Consider the following 20,196-nt stretch of genomic DNA (forward strand, 5'->3'; position numbering starts at 1 on the left):
CTAGATATAAAGGAATTCTTTATGAAAATCAATTAACAAATCCATTCTTTGAAGCTAATTTTGAGCCAAATCACTCTGATAACTTAATATTAAAAACTATTTCATTAACTTACCATAGGGTAAGTAATAGTAATCACAAAAAAAAATCAAAAATGAAAATTTTTATATATCTTTACGTTTTGTACATTTTGGCATACCTTAGAAAAAATGAATGAATGTGTGTGTGCGGATACAAGTTTTCGTCGAGGATTTCGGGAACATGGTTTAACCAATTTTTCAAAAAACATTCGATTGCTGTTGATAAGGAAACGTGCTGATTAGTTTTTGGCACAGGCAGGTCTAGCCGTTTCGATATTTCATCTCTATGCAGTTAAAGCAGTACGATTGCTTTGAAAACAAGTTCAGAACTTTCAAAATATTTCAAAATAAAGACAACATATTTTTTCAAAAAGTCCTTTTTCCAAAAAAATATTTTTTTTTCAAAAAATTATAGTTTCTCAAAAATCTAATTTTTTCAAAAAAATAATTTTTGGTACGGGAAGTTCCAGCAATTTGCCTTAAGGCACGATGCCATGCGCCCCACTAGTAATCAAATATTTTCACGAAGCAATTAATAATGTTGCTCATGGCTGCTCAGTGCTCATGCAAAATTACCGTGTGTGCCAACACTCGTACCCCGAATGGGATGTTGTCTTTTGACAGTTCTCTTGTTTCATATCTTTGACAGGCTTTGACAGTAGTAAACACTAAACAGTGCATTGTGCTTTAAAGAGTTTTTTGTTTAATCTGTATTATTCAGCATGTCTATAAATTTTCCTCCTTGTCCAAATACATTAAAATCAATTCAGCAATATTTAAAAATTGCTTCGGAACATGATACGAGAGACGTAGTTGTAAGTTATTGGTGTCGCCTGTATGGGCTGCAAATCGGTATGAAATTGACAGCCAATAAATCTCAAGAAGAAACTGCTTTATTATTGGCATTAATGGATTGGTTAGAAACCTGCAAAAAGCAAAACGCTGACAATGAAGCAGTTACTAACGAAGTGGCTGCACAAGCTCATTTAGAAAACTATGCTTTAAAGTTATTTTTATATGCCGATAAACAAGATAGAGCTGCAAATTTTGGGAAGTGAGTACTTACTGTACTTATATGTAATATTTCATACCATTTTAGTTAAACCTTATGTTCAATATAATAAGTATATATTAAATAAGTTTTCAATAAAAGCTTATCATAATCATTTTTTTCAACAATTATTAATAAATAAATGAAATATGAACAAGATTTCATTTTTATGTCAGGAATGTTGTCAAAGCATTTTATACAGCTGGTGTAATATTTGATGTTCTGAGTGTTTTTGGTGAACTAACAGAAGAAGTATTACAAAATCGAAAATATGCTAAGTGGAAAGCAGCATATATACATACATGTTTGAAAAATGGTGAAACACCTGTACCAGGTAAATGGAGATGAATGCGTAATAACTATAAAATAGTGTAAATAAAATGTAAAAACATTTCAATATAGGCCCTGTATCTTCTGATTCTGATGGCATTGATCAAGAGTCTGCGGAGCCAGGCCCATCTACTTTACCTATTGCAGGTATGAATTAGTTTTTCTAAAAATGATAATAATATATATATATATATATATATATATATGTATATATTATATATTTATATATATATATATATATATATATATATTAGGTTCCACAACACCACCAGTTTCTAATACTACACCACAGGAGGAAAACATTGGAGGTTTTAAAGCGTTTGAGGAACCAGTTCAACAGCAGGATACTAATAATCGAGAAGTATGTATATTAATCTTAATTTTGTGATTTATCCTTATATATAAAACCTCTCTATTTTGATAGACTGCAAGTCTTACACCTGATCAAATAACCAAAGCACAAAAATATTGTAAATGGGCCAGCTCAGCTTTAAGCTATGATGATATTAAAACAGCAGTTGTAAATTTACAAAAGGCACTTACATTGCTTCAAACTGGAAGTGATTGCGATTAAATAAAATTTTCACCGAATTAAAAAGAAAATATTGTTATAAAAAATAATATATATTTTACGTTATATATAAAATAAATGCATAAACATTTAATTATAGTTAATATGTGACACATGTATGCCAGTATTTGCAAGCAACTGTTTTATTTTTAACAATACTAACATGCTTGCTTAAATAAAAAAATTCAAATAGAATAAAGTTGTTTTCACATGCATATTTTACTGATAAAATTCCTCTTTAGAATTACTAATAAATTTATTGTTTCATTGCATTAAAAATTTCTGTTAATTAAATTATATTAGATGAAATACATATTTGAAAAAGCAATACAATCGTATTGCAATATCAATGCTAATTGTGATCACAAAATAAACATTAAAGCTAGAAAAATTTAAGTTATATGTAACAATAGCAGTAAAAAAAAAGAGTGCGCGAATGGTTAACATCCGATTGAAGTAAAACTTATTTGCTACTGTACAAGATGGCTTTAAGTAAAAATAAATACATCATATAACAATTTTGAATAATGTTTATTAGTAATATGGTAACACTCGTGATGCACACATTTATTAGTGTCAACCATTATACACATTTATATAATAATAAATTATAAAATATCTATTTATAATAGCATTAAAATATGTATAATATTTAAAAACAATAATGTAATTGAAGTCATACTTCAGATATGACATGATCGGTTTGTCATTGTAATTAGCATTTAGAAATGAACCTTCATTAGAGAAATGAAGTAATTGCTGATTAATGAATTCTATAATATTCCTTCACACAGTGAATTATGTTAAACAACGCCTAACTAAATATTGTTTTTGCAACTTCATTCATCATGTAATTGTGCTTGAAGAACTTTATGTAATTAAAATTAACATACATTTATTGACTGCTTGTATCTTTTTTACTTTTTAGCTGGCAATATAATCTCATTCTTTGAACAGGTAATATCTGTCTTGCCTAAAAAATATTTTCCATTTTAATAACTTCAAAGATTTATAAAAACTACGAATAATATAGAAATAATTTCTAACTAATAAACTTACGTTTAGTACACGGCACAAATATTTAATTTATTTATTATTAACAAGAAACAGGGTAAAATATTCTTCTGATTCAGGCATTTTTCATTAAATCAAGATTTGTACTGCGATGTAACTTTAAAATGTTTATTTATCTATGCGAGTTTCCTTGTTGATATCGACACGCATACAACTTTGATGCCGGTATGCATACAACGACAGATCTCTATTCACATACACGACAACTAATCACAATCGACCCGTATTGAAATGATCTCATCGATAACGAATGACGAACAGTAACGAACTTCCGTTGCATTTGTACGGATGTACACTCCAGTCGCGCTTAAAGAAGTTTTACTTCAAAAATCGAAATAAAGAAAGAATTACTTCAAAATGTTATTACTGCCTATTCAATCAAAAAGGATAAGAGAAAGAAATTTAAAGCAACTAAAGCCCCAATAGTCTGACAGATCTCACTGTTTAAATATAAAATGTTAGAGAAGTCATGGTTATGATTTACCTATAAAATAGTTATTTAATGAAATCTTATTATAAATTAAATTTCATAATGATTTATTTTAAATTACTTGAAAATTGTTACCGCGGTATAAAAGAGTCCGCGGGATAAAATCCATCCAAAAACAATAAATGATCGTTTTGGCATTCTACAATCGGTTAAATCGACTATTCGAATATTCGAATATTCTTTCAAAATATTTATTGTCGAATATTCCTTTCAAGAAGGAAAGATACGAGAAATTTGCCTGGTTCTGTTGTATGATAACTGGACCCGGACAACCTGACATCGTGAGGTGAGTCATTACATTTGACGTTAATAGGAGTAGTGCGTGCAAGCGGCCTAAGCTTGCATTCAAAAGTGCAAACTATACACGATGCAAACCAAACCGATGCTGTGGCTGTGGTAAACATTTCTGTACGTTAAATACATAGACAGCAGTCGTATATAGGGTAGTTATACCGCTCAAAAGTATGAGGTTTAAACAAACAGGGCTTGATAGCTCAACGTGGTTTTAATATATTCGGAAGTCAAGTGATATTACTTCAACGATACTTTTTGGTGATAAATCTTTCAGAAGTTGATTAAATATAAACACTATATGTATGAGCAATTTTTTAGAGCAACTTCGATCAAATTGTACTGTATATTCTCACTATGTCGATGAAAATATTTGTCTACTTGTGAAACTTCATAGATTGTCGTTTTTTTCGTAGTACTATTTTTTTTTGTTGAACATCTGCTTCGAAGTTTTCTCAGCGAAGTTTAGAGTTTGACCCATTTCTTTGTGACATGGCGGAAGAAGTCGATTCTAACAAATGTCAAAGGTATGGAAAATTCATACAAAGTGTCATTTTTATTTCACATGCTTTCTATCTTTGTTATAGTCCTGAAGAGCCCTTACATTCTTATATGCAGTCCTTGCAACTATCATCGCAGGATGGAAAAGATGAAGAATCAAAGGAGTCATCAAAAATGGTACTAAGAAAGAAAGTTAGACCCCTCAATGGTTTAAAACGTAGAGTAAAGACTGAACCGAAAAAAATTAAAATAGATCTCAGTGATGAAGAACGCTTGAAAATTTTCTATACAAGTGCAAACAAAAATTTCAAAAAACCTCATAGCACATGTCTAGAAACAATATTTGAGGAGCCACATAGCAATGCTGATAAAATAATATACATTGGTGGCAGAAAAATAAGAAGATCATTAAATTTAGAATCTAGTAGTGTATTGAATGGGAAAATAAAAAAACGAAAGGCTAAAATAAAGAAGTTTTTCGGAAAGCTAAATCGTTTTAAAGGTGTATCTCAAGAGCAATTGCTATTAAATTTGTCATCATTGGATGGAAAGGAAGAATGACATTTTATAACTTAACGAATATTTAATTGTATCCTATACTAATAATATAATATTTTTACATTCAAATTTGTTTTTGTACCTGAATCCTGAATGCTTTTGTACAAAACTTCATCAAATACTCACTACTCTTAAGTTAAAAAGAAACTTGAAAGCATTCCATTGTCAAATTCTAAAAAAATAAAATTATAACTAAGTAGAGTTTTTATGTATGATTTAGGGTATTAATGCAATATGTGTTAGTCCTCTCTTGAAATTATAAGTAATTCCTGTTTTTTCACCATGGCATCAAATCAAATCACAACATTTTATTTATTACTTTCACAATATTTGTTTGCTGATCATATTAATTAGGAGACATTCTGATAAGAAAAATAAATGACTGTTTTAATAAATATATTACCTTTATTAAAAATATTCAAGGGAATGTAATAATATTTATATAAATTTTGTTCAAAAAATATGCCAATTTGAAAATATAAAAAGTTCATGAATTATCTACAAATCAATTGAAACAATCCATTTATTCAAAATTTAACTAATCATTACATTTATAGTTCTTCACGCATATATTTTGGTTTTAATTCTTCTATACGTTTAATATAATCTGATTTTTCAATACATCCTTCACATGATTCATCCCAATCCATAAGTATTTTCTTAAGTTCTCGTACTTTAATCTTCTTCAGATCCACTGTAGCTAGATCAATTTGTACATCTGAAAATAAATATTCTACTTAGTATATATATATATATATATATATATATATATATATATATATATATTATAGAATTTTGTGATATGAGTGGAACAAATATTAAATGTTAAATATGAACAATACAACACTCAGATTTTTAACTTTATTTGGTAATTAATTGTGTGTTAAAAATCTGAATTTTGTATTGTTCATATTCAATATTTAATATATATATATATATATATATATATATATATATATATATATATATATATTAGGGTGGTCCTTAAAATAGTCATTTTCGAATTTCCTTGCTCCCAGGGGCGCAAATGGTTCCAAATAGATAAAAAACAATTCTCTGAAAATTTTAGCTCTTAATATTAACGTTTAGATAGAGCGCAATTCAATCAAAGTTTTGTATGGAAAGAGCATGGAAAATTTTTCAAAAATTTTAAAAATGTTTTTTAAATGTAATTTAGCGAACAAATGAATGAATAAAACTCATTCATTTGTCACTAAGTTACACCTAAAACATTTTTTTTTAATTTTCAAAAATTTTTCCATGCTCTTTCCATACAAACTTTGATTGAATTGCGCTCTATCTAAACGTTAATATTAAGAGCTAAAACTTTCAGAGAATTGTTTTTTATCAATTTGGAACCATTTGAGCCCCTGGGAGCAAGGAAATTCGAAAATGACCATTTTAAGGACCACCCTAATATATATATATAATTCATATTTAAGAGCTAAAAAGCTATAAAAATTTCAATCAATATGATATTTTACCAAATCTTAATTCGCAAATTTGTTGATCTTTTGTCTTTAGTCTTTCACAAATTTTAGTTGCCGGTAAATTATAAGACAAGGGCCTAGATAATTCTGTCAAAATTCCAGTTGCCGACTCAGGTAGACCTCCTAAATAGTAACACTAAAATAACAATAATAGTTAATATTATCAGAAAACATTTTAATGCACATTTATTAATACATAACTTTCCATTAGTAAAAAAACTGCAGGTTTATTCATATTTTGTTAATTTGTACAAATAAAACATTGTTAATTGATGATTGAAGGAAAAAAAGATAATAAAAATGTTTTATAAATATTAATAAATAAATATAATCTTTATTGAGCAAACTAAAATATTTTTATTAATAATACCAAAAACGAATAATTTGTCATAAAACACTTACAAATCGATTTTCTTTATTTTTAGTTCCTTTGCAAAATTGTTTAAACTCTTCTTCAATAAGCTTTGTGTCTTTTTTGGATGATTCTGGCAGTGCTTTAGAAAATTTTTCTATCGTTTTAATGCACACTGAAAATATAGGTAAGCAAACTATAATATAAATACATTTTTACCAATTTATTTACAATAAATTCTAGAACAAGTAATGAAAATGGAACAAATAAAACATTTATATCTAACCTATACAAAAGTATTACCCACCGTCACATTCACCGGGTTTCAATGAATAACAACAACACACGCAAATAAAGCACATCAGTGCTAAATACAAATATTTACTTGACATTTTTTGCAACTTTACAAATTATAATAATTTTATATGACATAAAATTCCTAAATTGTCTGACGTTACCAAGTCATATATATCCTACGTTTACATTTTATACTTCCATATATTACCAGTAATTGTATAATTAGACGACCAGCTTCCTGTGATTTTTAGATTAAGATAACAACTTTATGTTACCTTGTATCCATCTGTAGGTACCTTATGTAATTATTATGTAGCAATTTTACTCTGTAGCCATCTGTAGTTACCTTATGAAACTTACTTTCTTTGTAAAAATATGCTTTGTAAAAATATGTTTGTGATATATTTGAAAATATATTTTGTGCATTGTATGTTTTGTTCTCATTTCCAATATAAGAAATTATTTAGGTTTTCTTATACTGAATTGCGTATGCAAACCACATCTAAGAATAATACCAGCGGTTAATTTATATATTGTACAAGTGCTGTCATATCGCTGCATAAACTAAAATGGAGGTAACGTCAAATGGCCAGACATAGCGATCTATTTATGCTTATTTATCTATGGTGTTTTCGATCTATTTTTTATGATTTCACATGATTATGTTGCAAACATGTTTCGGTACACTTTGCGCAATGTGATGCCGTGATGCCACAATTCTAATGCTTATTTATCTATGCTAATGCCATTCAAAAACAAAATTGATACTTTAGGCAGCAGATGGAACCACAAACATAATAATATTTAATTTGTGTTGAAAGTTGAAATTACAAAAACTTGCCATTAGTTGATAGTTACCGCAAAAATGGCTGATGAGCAGGTAAATTTAATTGTAAATTAATGCAGAATAAACTTTTAGCTGACTTTCATTGATTTTTACTTAATGCTCTTCATCCAATGAATATATTTTGTCCGAGGCATCAGATGCGTTAACTAATTATTATTACAAATTTTCCTCACTTAATTTTTTGTGGATAATATTTGTTCAATATCAATATTGAATATTGAATATATCATATGTTTGATAAATAAATAGAATATTGAGTTACAAATATTTATGCTTAAAAATTAATTTTGTTTTTAATTTAATTGTATATAGTATGTATGTAAACAAGAAATACACTGAATAAATTTTATTATAATAGAAAATTTGTTGCAGGAAGTCCAACAATTAGAATTGCTGTGTAAACAGCTTTATGAGTCACAGGATTCTACTGTTCGAACTGATGCTGAAAAGGCATTAGTTATATTTCAGGTATATCTTTTTTAATTTATATGTATAAATTAATTGGCCTTGTAATATTGTATAATTTTCTTTTTACTTACCATTATTTTATATTTGTAGGAGGGACCCAATACTTTGGCTAAATGTCAACTACTCTTGGATCGTGGTGATTCATGCTATGCTCAACTTTTAGCTGCAACTACCTTAACTAAATTGGTATCTCGTAGTGCACAAGGATTAAGTTTGCAGCAGAGACTTGATATAAGGTTTTTTAGAATAAAATATTTATTAAGAAATAAATATATCCTCTGATTTTTTAGGAATTATGTACTCAATTACTTAGCAACACGGCCGAAGTTACAAAGCTTTGTAATTCAAGCACTTGTAACTTTATTTGCTAGAATTAGTAAACTTGGTTGGTTTGATAGTTACAAAGAAGAGTTTGTGTTTAGAAATGTTGTTGCTAATGTTACTAGTTTTTTACAGGTTTGTTTATAAACATATTGTATGGTTTATGTCATTATTTATTTTGCCTACTCACTTCTTGCATTTTAGGGCTCTGTAGAACATTGTATGATAGGAGTACAGTTATTGTCCGAATTAACAAGTGAAATGAATCAAATATCAGATGCGGATGCAAATAGATCTCTAACTAAACATAGAAAGATTGCAAGTTCATTTCGTGATTCCCAACTCTTTGAAATGTTTCGACTAGCTTGCTCTTTATTGGGCAATGCTCTTGAAAATCGCGATGAGCTGAATTATAATCATGAAAAACAATATAGGTTAATAAATTATTACTTTGCACTAAGATTAGACAGTGATGTGTTTGTGTGAGTGCAGTGCAACTTATATATGTGTGTCTATATATCACTGTGGTTGTAATAGGAATGTAAAACCCATATGCATTCTATAAATCATGTATGCAGTAAATAGGTAAAACTTTTCATTAAAGAATAATAAGAATTAATAAGATAGAGGATATACAATTGTGAAATAAATCTACAAAATTTTACATCTGAAATGTATAAAATGTGTTTATCTGAAGAATTAGGTTTGTCTTTTATTTTTTTACAATTGTAAAATTCAAATTTACACATTGTAAATTCAGTTAGAAATAGTTTGTTAGCAAACTATCAAATAAATTATTTTTATGCATGATCGAGTAGAAATTCTTTATTGAATTTGACATATAATTCACCCTGTTTATTCAGCAGTTTTATTTTTACAAATTATGTAATTTATTTCACAATAATTGTCCTTATTTACTCTGATTAATTTAAATTATGTGGTAAGATTACTACTCGATTTGTCAATTCCTAATCTGATCACTATTTGTGTCAAGTAGTTTTTTACAGTAGTTAACTGATAAATATGATACTGACTGTAGTATTGTTGCTTTGCTTATTTTGTAGTAATGCTTTGACTTATTTTAAAATAGTAACTATTGTGGTTACATCATGCATGTATTTGTTTCATATATTAAATTTTATGTCATTATTTTGCTTGTTGATAATGAAACTATGATTGCTTATTCTTATTAAACCTGGTTAACATATTTAAGATCTTTAAGTTATTGTTATAGAATGGGATAGTATTTAACTAATATTCATTACAGTAGAACTATCCATACATCTTAATTTTTATAGTATTACATTTCAAGTTTAATGTATATTCATGTGAAATAATATTGATTGAAAGTACATTATCGGTTGTTGACTATAAAATGCTTATTTTTTATATTCAACAAATATCATTCTAATGAAGCAATAATATTCTTGCCTATAACGTCTCGACCGTTACAGTTAAAAAGTAATTAGTCCTACTAATTATAAGCCAAATATCGTAAACTATAAATACATAGTATTAAAGTATTTTTATTGTATTACGAGAATTTCTATACAATTGATGTTTATTTGACATATCTTATGTTTGTTAATGTTATTTTAAAAACTTACTTTTTGTAAGAAGTTTGATAGATTTACTTCATATTGTTTTTATAAGTGTATCAAAATATTATGTATATCATGATAGAAAAAGATAAATCTGATACTGATGTTAACAATTAATATAAATTTAAGAATGTTTATTTGAAGAATTTGGAGACCTGCTATCTAGATTATTGAATTACTATCCATACACTACAATATCATTTTTTTCTATATAGTAAAATAATAATTACAAACGCTTAAGTCAAACATAATTTGCAATTAACTGCTACAAAATTATTGATTAATGAAAACTCATTATAGCTGTATTGCACTTGAATGAATGTTTAAATATGTGTATGTATATAAATACATATATTTGTTTATATTAAGAAACACTACATTCTTTACACTATTTTCGATAAATTATTACTGTAACTATAAAATTATATCAAGTGTATATATATATATATATATATATATATACATGAGTTAATTAAACAAGCTTTATCTTGGAAAAGATTAATTGATACAGCATTTTTGCAACATTTCAACGTTATTAAAAAAATAGTGTAAAACAAGAATGTAGTGTGTGTGTGTGTATATATGTGTATGTATATATATATATATATATATATATATGTGTATATATATATATATATATATATATACATTTATATGGATGTGGCTGTTTATTTATGATGATATATTGTTTATGTGTATATTTGCAACAAAGTTATATTTATATTGTTATATAATCAAATAATTAAATATTATAATTTTGCAGGCTTATGACTCAATTACTACATTTAGCCCAAAATTGTTTAAATTTTGATTTCATAGGAACCTCTACAGATGAATCTTCAGATGATCTTTGCACTGTTCAGGTAAAGAATTCTAGTATATTCTCAGATGTATGTATGTATATATATATATATTATATATATATATATATATATAATTGTGTTTGTATAATAAACAATCTAGTTGCTAGGTTTTAGAATTTTTTAAGCATTATTTGACGCAAAGCTATTTTTCAGATTCCAACTAGTTGGAGGCCGGCTTTTTTGGATTTTACCACCTTAAAATTATTTTTCGATTTGTATCGTACTTTACCAACTACTTTGAGCACTATGGCGCTTTCTTGTTTGGTTCAAATTGCCTCAGTTCGTAGATCATTATTTTCCAATAATGAAAGATCAAAATTTTTAACTCATCTAGTTAATGGCGTGAAGCACATACTTCAAAATCCACAGGTATTGTTACTTTTTCGCATATTCATTGTATTGTTTAATTAATTACATTAAATAATGAAAATGAATATTTATCATCATTGCCAAGTTAGTTGAATTGCTATAACACATTCTTTATAATTATTTTTTTTACAACAAATATAATAAGTAAAGTTATTTTTGATGATAGTATTTTAGTTTTTAGGGGTGTAGTATGCTATTATTGCATAATTATGTTATAGGGCTTAAGCGATCCTGGGAATTATCACGAATTTTGTAGACTTCTTGCACGCCTGAAAAGTAATTACCAACTTGGTGAATTAGTAATGGTTGAGAATTACCCTGAAGCAATTCAACTTATTGCCGAATTCACAGTCCAGAGCCTGCAGGTAATATTACAGTAATGTGTGTGTAATATATCTGTAAATCATTAATTTAATTTATTTTAGATGTGGCAGTTTGCACCAAACAGTGTCCATTACTTGCTGTCATTATGGCAACGCATGGTAGCTAGTGTTCCATATGTAAAAGCTACTGAACCTCATTTATTAGATACATACACACCAGAAGTAACAAATGCTTACATCACATCCAGATTGGAAAGTGTTGCAGTTGTTGTAAGGTATTTTAAAAGCTAATTTTATTTTGTGCTTATTGTGAATTTCATATTATTTTATTTCAATAGGGAAGGTTTAGAAGATCCTTTGGATGATTTGGGCATGGTGCGACAACAATTAGAACAGTTATCTATAATTGGCCGTTGTGAATACCAAAAGACATGCTCATTATTAGTTCAGTTGTTTGATCAATCTGCAAGAACTTATCAAGAACTTTTGACTAATCCAGCCCCTGCTCAAATGGATGTTCTTATACAAGAAGGTATATACATTTTGTGTATGTATCTATATGTATGCATATACATATTCAATTTATTGTAGGAAAGCTGACGTGGCTAGTTTACATAATTGGAGCATCTGTTGGGGGTAGAGTTGCCTTTAATACCGCCGAAGAACATGATGCGATGGATGGTGAGCTTGTCTGTAGGGTAAGATTACTCAAATGTTTTGTTTAAAGAGTATATACATGTATATAATATTATAATATTATTGTTAGGGAATAATAAATTTAACTAGTTGGTATTTTGCCTTGAGGCAAGTTACATGAACTTCCCAATATATGTAAATAATTGACTTAATATATAAATAATAAATTAATTTATGAGTGATTCAAAGTATTCCGAATGGATTTATTACACATATTTTAAAACAAACGAACACGTTAACTTGGAGTATTTTCTAAAAGCACAAATCAATAATTTTTATAATTGAACCAGTTCCCATGGGACTTTAATGGTTTAGTATGTTCATTAAGACTAAGTACGCTATTGTTATACCAAGTAAATCGTCTAATTTTAATTCTAACAAAAGTCAAAAAAACTACCCATTTTCTCAAACTTTGATTTTATAAAATGAAACTACTTGTTGTAAGGCCTTAATATTTCAGTAAGTTCTATAAGACCATGATATATATCGCCAAAAAAAGTTCCATAAAAATCGGCTTAAATTTCTTTTCCACGGCTTGGCAGATCGTCGCACAAAACTGACAAACGGTAGTCCTCATTGAGATATATCAAATGGCTTTTAAATTTCTGAAATCGGTCCAGGCGTATTTTCTCCTTCGGTAAGTTAATACTTCTCCTTCGGTAAGTTAATAATACAAAGAATTATTGCTATACGTACTTAATTCGTTTTGGAAGAAAGTTTCTTATATGAAAAGTTTTCTATACGTCATGAGTTTTTCCATACAAATACATGAAAATAAAATTAATTTGTTGTGTTCTTTGAAATATGTTCATAAAAAATAACATATATTTTACACATAATATATTTAAAGATTATAAGATATTTAAAAAAATATTTTTATTTCTTAAGGCCTTCCACAAATGATTGGCAAGCTTATCATTGTACAAATTTTTGATCTTCTTAGCCTTATGTTCAAAAAGTAAACATTTACTAATTTTTGCACTACTTTCCATTTGACCAAAAAGTCCTTTGGACTTTACGCACTAGAAATCTGCTGACTAGTCTTTTCTTCTTTGGTTTTTGATCATCCACTTTCAAAATCTACTCAAGATCTTTGGGGTGTGAATGTGAAGTACCCAATAACGAGATCATTGAAGATCACTCTTTAAATTAATTTGAGCAACATATGTTGAGTATGTTGTGTCGCGAGCGAAAAAAAAGTTTGTTATGCGCTACGTCTATTGTTCGAGGCGTACGTCGTGAGGGGTATCGCTATATGTATATAGATATGTATGTGGTATATGAAAGTAAAATCCAAATTTATTAGCCATAGCTGGAAATTAATTTAAATGTGTACAAAATAGTGTTAAAAATCATCTAATAATAGTAATTGTATCAAATAATGTATCAAGTTCTATTTGATCTGATTTTATCTTTAAAGCAGTGTGTTATATTGACATTTTGTAAAAAAAATTGCAGGTGTTACAACTGATGAATCTAACGGATTCACGTTTATCGCAAGGTGGCTGTGAAAAATTGGAATTAGCAATGATGAGTTTTTTTGAGAAGTTCTGTAAAATATATGTAGGTGATCAAGTACAAAAAAATTCTAAAGTATATCGCCGATTATCTGAGGTGTTAGGTTTATCTGATGATGCTATGGTTTTGTCCGTATTTATAAGAAAAATGTTGGTATTAAATAAGATGTGATTAATTATTAGAACAGTTTTAATATGAAATATGATAAATCTAAACTAATTATTTTTTAGTATAACTAATTTAAAATACTGGGGGCGAAGTGAACAAATTATTAGTAAAACATTGAATTTGCTGAATGATCTATCTGTCGGATATAGTTGTGCAAGGAAATTAGTGAAGTTGGAAGAAGTACAGTTTATTTTAAATAATCATACGGTAATTACATTATTTCTATTTTTGTCATTTATAGTGCATGATTTTTATTAATTGCTTTATTTAGAGTGAACATTTTCCTTTCCTTGGTGGAAGTGTTGCAGTTAGCGAAATGAGATGCCGAAGTATGTTTTACACTTCTTTAGGACGTTTGCTTATGGTTGATTTAGGCGAGGAGGAAGATCGTTTTTTATCTTTCATGGTGCCTTTGACAGGTTACTTTGTAGTTGCTACTTGAATGTTGTACTTTTAATAAAATTGAATATAGATTTATTATTATTTTAACTTTCTTTTTTGAACAGCATCTTTTGAGAGTATTGCCACGCACATGACTCAAGGGGATGCTATTTATGCTGCCGAGAATACCAAAAAAGTATTAATAGGGTTAGCACGTGACTTGCGAGGACTTGCTTTTGCGTTTAATACTAAATCTACCTATATGATGTTTTTTGATTGGATGTATCCTTAAAAAAAATTACCTGTATATATATATATATATATATATATATATATATATATATATGAGTGAGTTCTTGAGGACGATACATCAAACAAAGAAAAGCCAAAGATTTATAAAATAATCTTTATTTCCAAACGTTTCGACATTCAATTTAATGTCATCATCAGTGGATATTACGTTGGTTAGTTACATATAGAGAAGTGTACACAGCACTAAAGATTTGGCACTAACATTTATACAACTAACTTGTCAGCACTATGCATTTTTTTATATAATTTTTTTGTATGATGTAAACAGAAAAATGATAGTTTTATTGAACAATAAAACTTTCAACAAACAATAAAAACTTTTGTTCAATAAAACTATCATTTTTCTGTTTACATCATACAAAAAAATTATATAAAAAAATGCATAGTGCTGACAAGTTAGTTGTATAAATGTTAGTGCCAAATCTTTAGTGCTGTGTACACTTCTCTATATGTAACTAACCAACGTAATATCCACTGATGATGACATTAAATTGAATGTCGAAACGTTTGGAAATAAAGATTATTTTATAAATCTTTGGCTTTTCTTTGTTTGATGTATCGCCCTCAAGAACTCACTCATATATTTCAACATCAAAATTAACTACTAAATCATATATATATATATATATATATATATATATATATATAATAACCAGGCATAACTTCAATAAAAAACATAATTTTTTTTTTAAATTTATTCTAAATTTTTTTTTTTACATTTATTCTAATTAATTCTAGCCTTCATTTAGTGGTTTACATTGTATAATGAATATTTCATTTTATAATTTCCTATTCACTGCCTTAGATATCCTAGATATACTTCTATATTATTAAGTGCAATTGAAATTTGGTGTCATGATGCAAATGTTACGACACCAATACTTAAATTATTTGCTGAATTGGTTCAAAACCGGTCACAAAGATTACAATTTGATGTTTCTTCTCCCAATGGTATACTTTTATTTAGAGAAGCTAGCAAAGTCATATGTGGTTATGGTAAGTTTAAATATAATTAGTTTAATATTAATAATTATTAATGATTTTTAGGAATGTGTATAGGTATATTCTTTTATAGCAGAAACAGTGGATTTAATTTAAGTTATTTGAGTATTTCCTTAAAAAGAAGTTAATTTGAATGTGCTCAATGATAATAATTTTTTGCTAGTCGTTTATCATATAATTAGCATTCATGAGTTTTTAATTGAATTAGAATTATTTGACAAACTTTAGAAAGCAAGTCATTAAAAAAATAAAATCATCGATCATCATAGATAATTATTTAGTTACTATTATTGCAGGAAGTAGAATTCTTACTCTAGATGTACCTAAAGAGCAAATGTACCCATTAAAGTTGAAAGGTATATCAGTCTGTTTCTCAATGCTCAAAGCAGCTCTATGTGGAAGCTATGTCAATTTTGGAGTGTTCAGGCTATATGGAGATGATGCTTTAGATAATGCATTAAACATATTTATAAAGCTTCTTTTATCAATACCTCAATCAGACTTATTAGTGAGTAGTAACAATATAATATACCAATAATATGCATATTTAATGAACATATTTTTCAGGAATATCCTAAATTATCACAAACATATTATGTTTTGTTAGAATGTCTTGCACAGGATCATATGTCATTCCTATCTACATTAGAACCTCAAGTTTTCTTATATATTCTGGGCAGTATTTCGGAAGGATTGACAGCTCTAGGTCAGCATATTACATTGTACAGCAACTATACAGGTTGGAGGTGCAAATACGGACTGCAAAATATGTTTTTATTTTTATATTGGATACAAATCATATCATCTTTCTAATAAAACTTGCATTATGTATTTATATTCTACATACACAGATATATATATATATATATATATATATATATATATATATATATATATATATATATTATGTGCTTATAACTACATGGTGCTAGTTACAGCATTTGTATTTGCATATAACAAAAATGCTTAATTTTAACATTCAGCTCTTTTATATCACTTAATATGTGTTATGCATATGTTCATGCTTTTAAAGTATTTATATTTCTGACCTGCATTGTTTTCTGTTAAATCTGGCTTTTTCAGACAAGTTGCAGCAATTTATTTTTACAAAAAGTTCAGATGATGAGAAGCTTATGACAGTGCTATATGATCTAACAAATTAGATTATTGGTTACAGCTCTGTAAAATAGTTCTCTGATTACTGGGTTCTTATTGAATACAATATATATATATATATATATATATATATATATATATATATATATATATATATATATATATATATATATATATATATATATATATATTAGAGCGGTCCTTGATATGGACTTTTTCAAATTTCCTTGCTCCCAAGGTTTCAAATGGTTCCAAATTGATAAAAAACAATTCTCTGAAAGTTTCAGCTCTTAATATTGTCTTTTAGATAGTGCAATTCAATCAAAGTTTTGTATGGAAATAGAATGAAAAAAATTTCAAAAATCTTCAAGAGTGTAGAATTTTCAATAAAAAATGACACGAAATTTCACCCAGGGAGCAAGGAAATTCAAAAATGTCTATATTAAGGACCACCCTGAATATATATATATATATATATATATATATATATATATGTGTGTGTGTGTCTTTATATATGTTTTTATACATTAATATGTTTGCAGTCCTTTTTGAGTTGCTTTGAAAGATATTCATAGTTTATTTTTTAACTATATATATATATATATATATATATATATATATATATATACATATATACATATATACATACATACATATGACATAAATTTATTGATAGCAATTGTAATTATATTTTACAGATACTTTAATATGTACCGGTTGCTGTGCAACATTGGATTTTATTGTTACTTTTCTGTTCAAACAACTTACAATGAAAGGTATGTCATCACAAACCAAAGTAATTCAATATTGGCATAATAAAAGTGCTTATCTATATCTTATTAGACTACAAGTCATGTTGTAGGAATCATTGAACTGTTTAATTAAAACCAAGAAAGTTAATATATTATTTTCAAACAAGTTTATTCCTTCAAAATTAAATATATTTGGTATTCATAAAATATAATATTTTATTATACATTTCAACCCAAAATCTGTATATAATCATTTTGATTTAGATTTAAGTAATCAATTAAATCTTCATAAGGTAGGTTTAACATTAAACATCTATTTTTAAGTTATAAGAATAGTTTTATTAAAATTTGCTATGAAATTTCAGCATGCGCCTTTCCTAATAAGAAGAAACGAATTGCAGAAAATACTTTTTTGAAGGTAACAAAAGTTTTATCACCTTTTGTTTTGTTAATATGTATGCACTACTGAATTAAGTAGTTCTCATTCATATAGTATGATAAATATTATGTATTATTATCACAGTTTTTATAGTCATCAGCTTGCACTTTTTTTGTTTGCAATGCTATTACATTTAACATGTATTTCATTTCTTATTTAGGTTTTAGAAATGCATCCGGACATATTACGCCAGATTTTATCTACTGTATTACATATTATTATGTTTGAGGATTGTCGGAATCAGTGGTCAATGTCACGTCCTTTACTTGGGTTAATACTTCTTAACGAGGATTTCTTTAATGAAATGCGAGCAAATTTGATTGCCCAACAGCCTAGAGATAAGCAAGCTGCCATGGCACAGTGGTTTGATAATTTGATGGAGGGGATTGAAAGGAATTTATTGACTAAAAATAGAGATAGGTATTACTTTTTTCTATATTTTTTTTATTTTTGTATTTACCAATCTGACCTTTAGCCATGATATGTTTTTTAAAAACTACCCTGCAAATACACTACCCTGCAAATGTTTGGACTCACTTAGGGAAAATCATTGTCTTTTTTATTCATCACTTTATTCACCATTCTCAGACAGTTTAATGTAACAGATTTGCTGAGAATTACATTAAATTTATGAGTTAAAAACATTTACATGTGATATTTTTTAATTTTTGTGGAAAAAACGAAAAAAATCAATCCAGCCGTTTTTCATCAATGAGTTGGCCTTTCGATTTGAAGTCATTGACGCGCATTTTTAAATGATGATGCATCAAGTAAAAGTTAATTTGAGTTCAAAAAAATAGTTAATGTAATTCAAAGTGATAGTTTGTAACATTGTACATTTTATAAGATTTCGAAAATTAACAGAAATATCTACAATAAATAAATGAGAATTTAAAGAAACCGCTCAAAAATCATTCTTAAAATGTTTTTCTATATCAATATGTACATTAAACTGTCTAAGGAGAGCTATAAATAAAGTGATGAATAAAAAAGACAATGATTTTCCTAAGTGAGTCCAAACTTTTGCAGGGTATTTTTTAATTTTTTAATTTTTTTGTACTAAATATAATTTTATTTAAATATGAATTGTAAACTTTTCAAAATTTAATTAATTAATTAAGTTGTAATAATCAAAAATTTTTTTTTACTATTTAATCTTGTTTTTACTATGTTATTTGATATTTTATTTTGTCATTTCAGGTTTACTCAGAATTTATCAATGTTTAGACGTGATATTAATGATTCCTTGAAAGGTCCAAATATAAATTCAAGTGTGAGTGACATGATGACATCTTAGCTAAAATGTAAAAGTATATTAAAAACAGTTGATGTTTTGTGTACAATGTAGTGATTTATTTTTAATGATATTTATATATGATATGAAATATAAAAAAAAAACCAAACAAATATTTATATATATAATGAACATTCGTAACATGTATATGTATATGTATGTATATATATATATGTATACATACATCTATACACTATTGAAAAATTTTCTATGAAAATTTGCCAACAATGTGAATACTTAGATTATATTTTAATTTGATTGTTAAATATTATGAAACATTGTTTATTCAATTTTTTATATATAGCCAGTTTCTTTTAAATTATTTTTATGTAATATATATAAAAATAATGTTAAACATTACTTGCATTTGTAAAAAGATAATATAATAAAATGTGCTAAGTTTCACTTAGCGTCCGGTTATCTGAAGATCATTCTGATGTAGTTCAAATAATTGTGTATATACTTATTAAATAAAATTTGTATATATGATATTAAATTTTATCCCCTATTTAGTTTTTTCGATATTACATTTTATGTAATAAGTTGCATTAAAACTCCAAAAATTTAAAACTAAATTGATCATGCAAATTAATAAAGTTTATAAAATTCATTTATTATTTTAATAAAACTGGTATTATTTGAT

At 27.0% G+C, this 20,196-nt stretch overlaps 4 protein-coding genes across 7 annotated transcripts; 3 read left to right on the forward strand and 1 right to left on the reverse strand.

Annotated features, from left to right (window-relative positions):
* The first annotated feature begins 726 nt into the window (after window positions 1-726).
* On the forward strand, window positions 727-2,225 carry LOC113377629 (vacuolar protein sorting-associated protein VTA1 homolog). Its single transcript, XM_026618003.1, has 5 exons — window positions 727-1,132; window positions 1,306-1,463; window positions 1,532-1,606; window positions 1,714-1,820; window positions 1,884-2,225. The coding sequence occupies exons 1-5, from the start codon at window positions 801-803 to the stop codon at window positions 2,031-2,033; spliced, it is 822 nt and encodes a 273-aa protein (XP_026473788.1). The 5' UTR covers window positions 727-800; the 3' UTR covers window positions 2,034-2,225.
* A 1,618-nt stretch (window positions 2,226-3,843) lies between these two features.
* LOC113378035 (protein PRR14L-like) lies at window positions 3,844-4,959 on the forward strand. Of its 3 annotated transcripts, none has more exons than XM_026618546.1 (3): window positions 3,844-3,880; window positions 4,302-4,412; window positions 4,473-4,959. In XM_026618546.1, the coding sequence occupies exons 2-3, from the start codon at window positions 4,378-4,380 to the stop codon at window positions 4,945-4,947; spliced, it is 510 nt and encodes a 169-aa protein (XP_026474331.1). In that variant the 5' UTR covers window positions 3,844-3,880; window positions 4,302-4,377; the 3' UTR covers window positions 4,948-4,959. The 3 variants fall into 3 exon arrangements, with proteins under 3 accessions (XP_026474331.1, XP_026474329.1, XP_026474330.1); XM_026618544.1 differs by lacking the exon at window positions 3,844-3,880 and adding an exon at window positions 3,899-4,002; XM_026618545.1 differs by lacking the exon at window positions 3,844-3,880 and adding an exon at window positions 4,024-4,224.
* A 536-nt stretch (window positions 4,960-5,495) lies between these two features.
* On the reverse strand, window positions 5,496-7,292 carry LOC113377755 (mesencephalic astrocyte-derived neurotrophic factor homolog). Its single transcript, XM_026618168.1, has 4 exons — window positions 7,094-7,292; window positions 6,837-6,961; window positions 6,429-6,570; window positions 5,496-5,662 (listed from the first exon to the last, which is right to left on the reverse strand). Exons 1-4 carry the CDS (start codon window positions 7,176-7,178, stop codon window positions 5,496-5,498), a joined length of 519 nt encoding a protein of 172 aa, XP_026473953.1. The 5' UTR covers window positions 7,179-7,292.
* A 516-nt stretch (window positions 7,293-7,808) lies between these two features.
* LOC113376526 (exportin-7) lies at window positions 7,809-19,657 on the forward strand. Of its 2 annotated transcripts, XM_026616476.1 has the most exons (22): window positions 7,809-7,963; window positions 8,303-8,398; window positions 8,489-8,634; window positions 8,689-8,854; window positions 8,924-9,153; window positions 11,084-11,183; window positions 11,337-11,552; window positions 11,771-11,917; window positions 11,978-12,150; window positions 12,214-12,407; window positions 12,467-12,573; window positions 14,030-14,238; window positions 14,320-14,464; window positions 14,529-14,676; window positions 14,764-14,920; window positions 15,756-15,946; window positions 16,249-16,460; window positions 16,520-16,658; window positions 17,767-17,844; window positions 18,186-18,238; window positions 18,420-18,679; window positions 19,460-19,657. In XM_026616476.1, the coding sequence occupies exons 1-22, from the start codon at window positions 7,949-7,951 to the stop codon at window positions 19,554-19,556; spliced, it is 3,279 nt and encodes a 1,092-aa protein (XP_026472261.1). In that variant the 5' UTR covers window positions 7,809-7,948; the 3' UTR covers window positions 19,557-19,657. The 2 variants fall into 2 exon arrangements, with proteins under 2 accessions (XP_026472261.1, XP_026472262.1); XM_026616477.1 differs by lacking the exon at window positions 18,186-18,238 and having other exon boundaries at window positions 15,756-15,950; window positions 16,253-16,460; window positions 17,767-17,918.
* The last annotated feature ends 539 nt before the right edge of the window (window positions 19,658-20,196 follow it).

The sequence above is a fragment of the Ctenocephalides felis genome, unplaced genomic scaffold (assembly GCF_003426905.1).
Source record: "Ctenocephalides felis isolate EL2017-DRISC unplaced genomic scaffold, ASM342690v1 CF-g0.4_SCAFFOLD_01886, whole genome shotgun sequence".
NCBI lineage: Eukaryota > Metazoa > Arthropoda > Insecta > Siphonaptera > Pulicidae > Ctenocephalides > Ctenocephalides felis.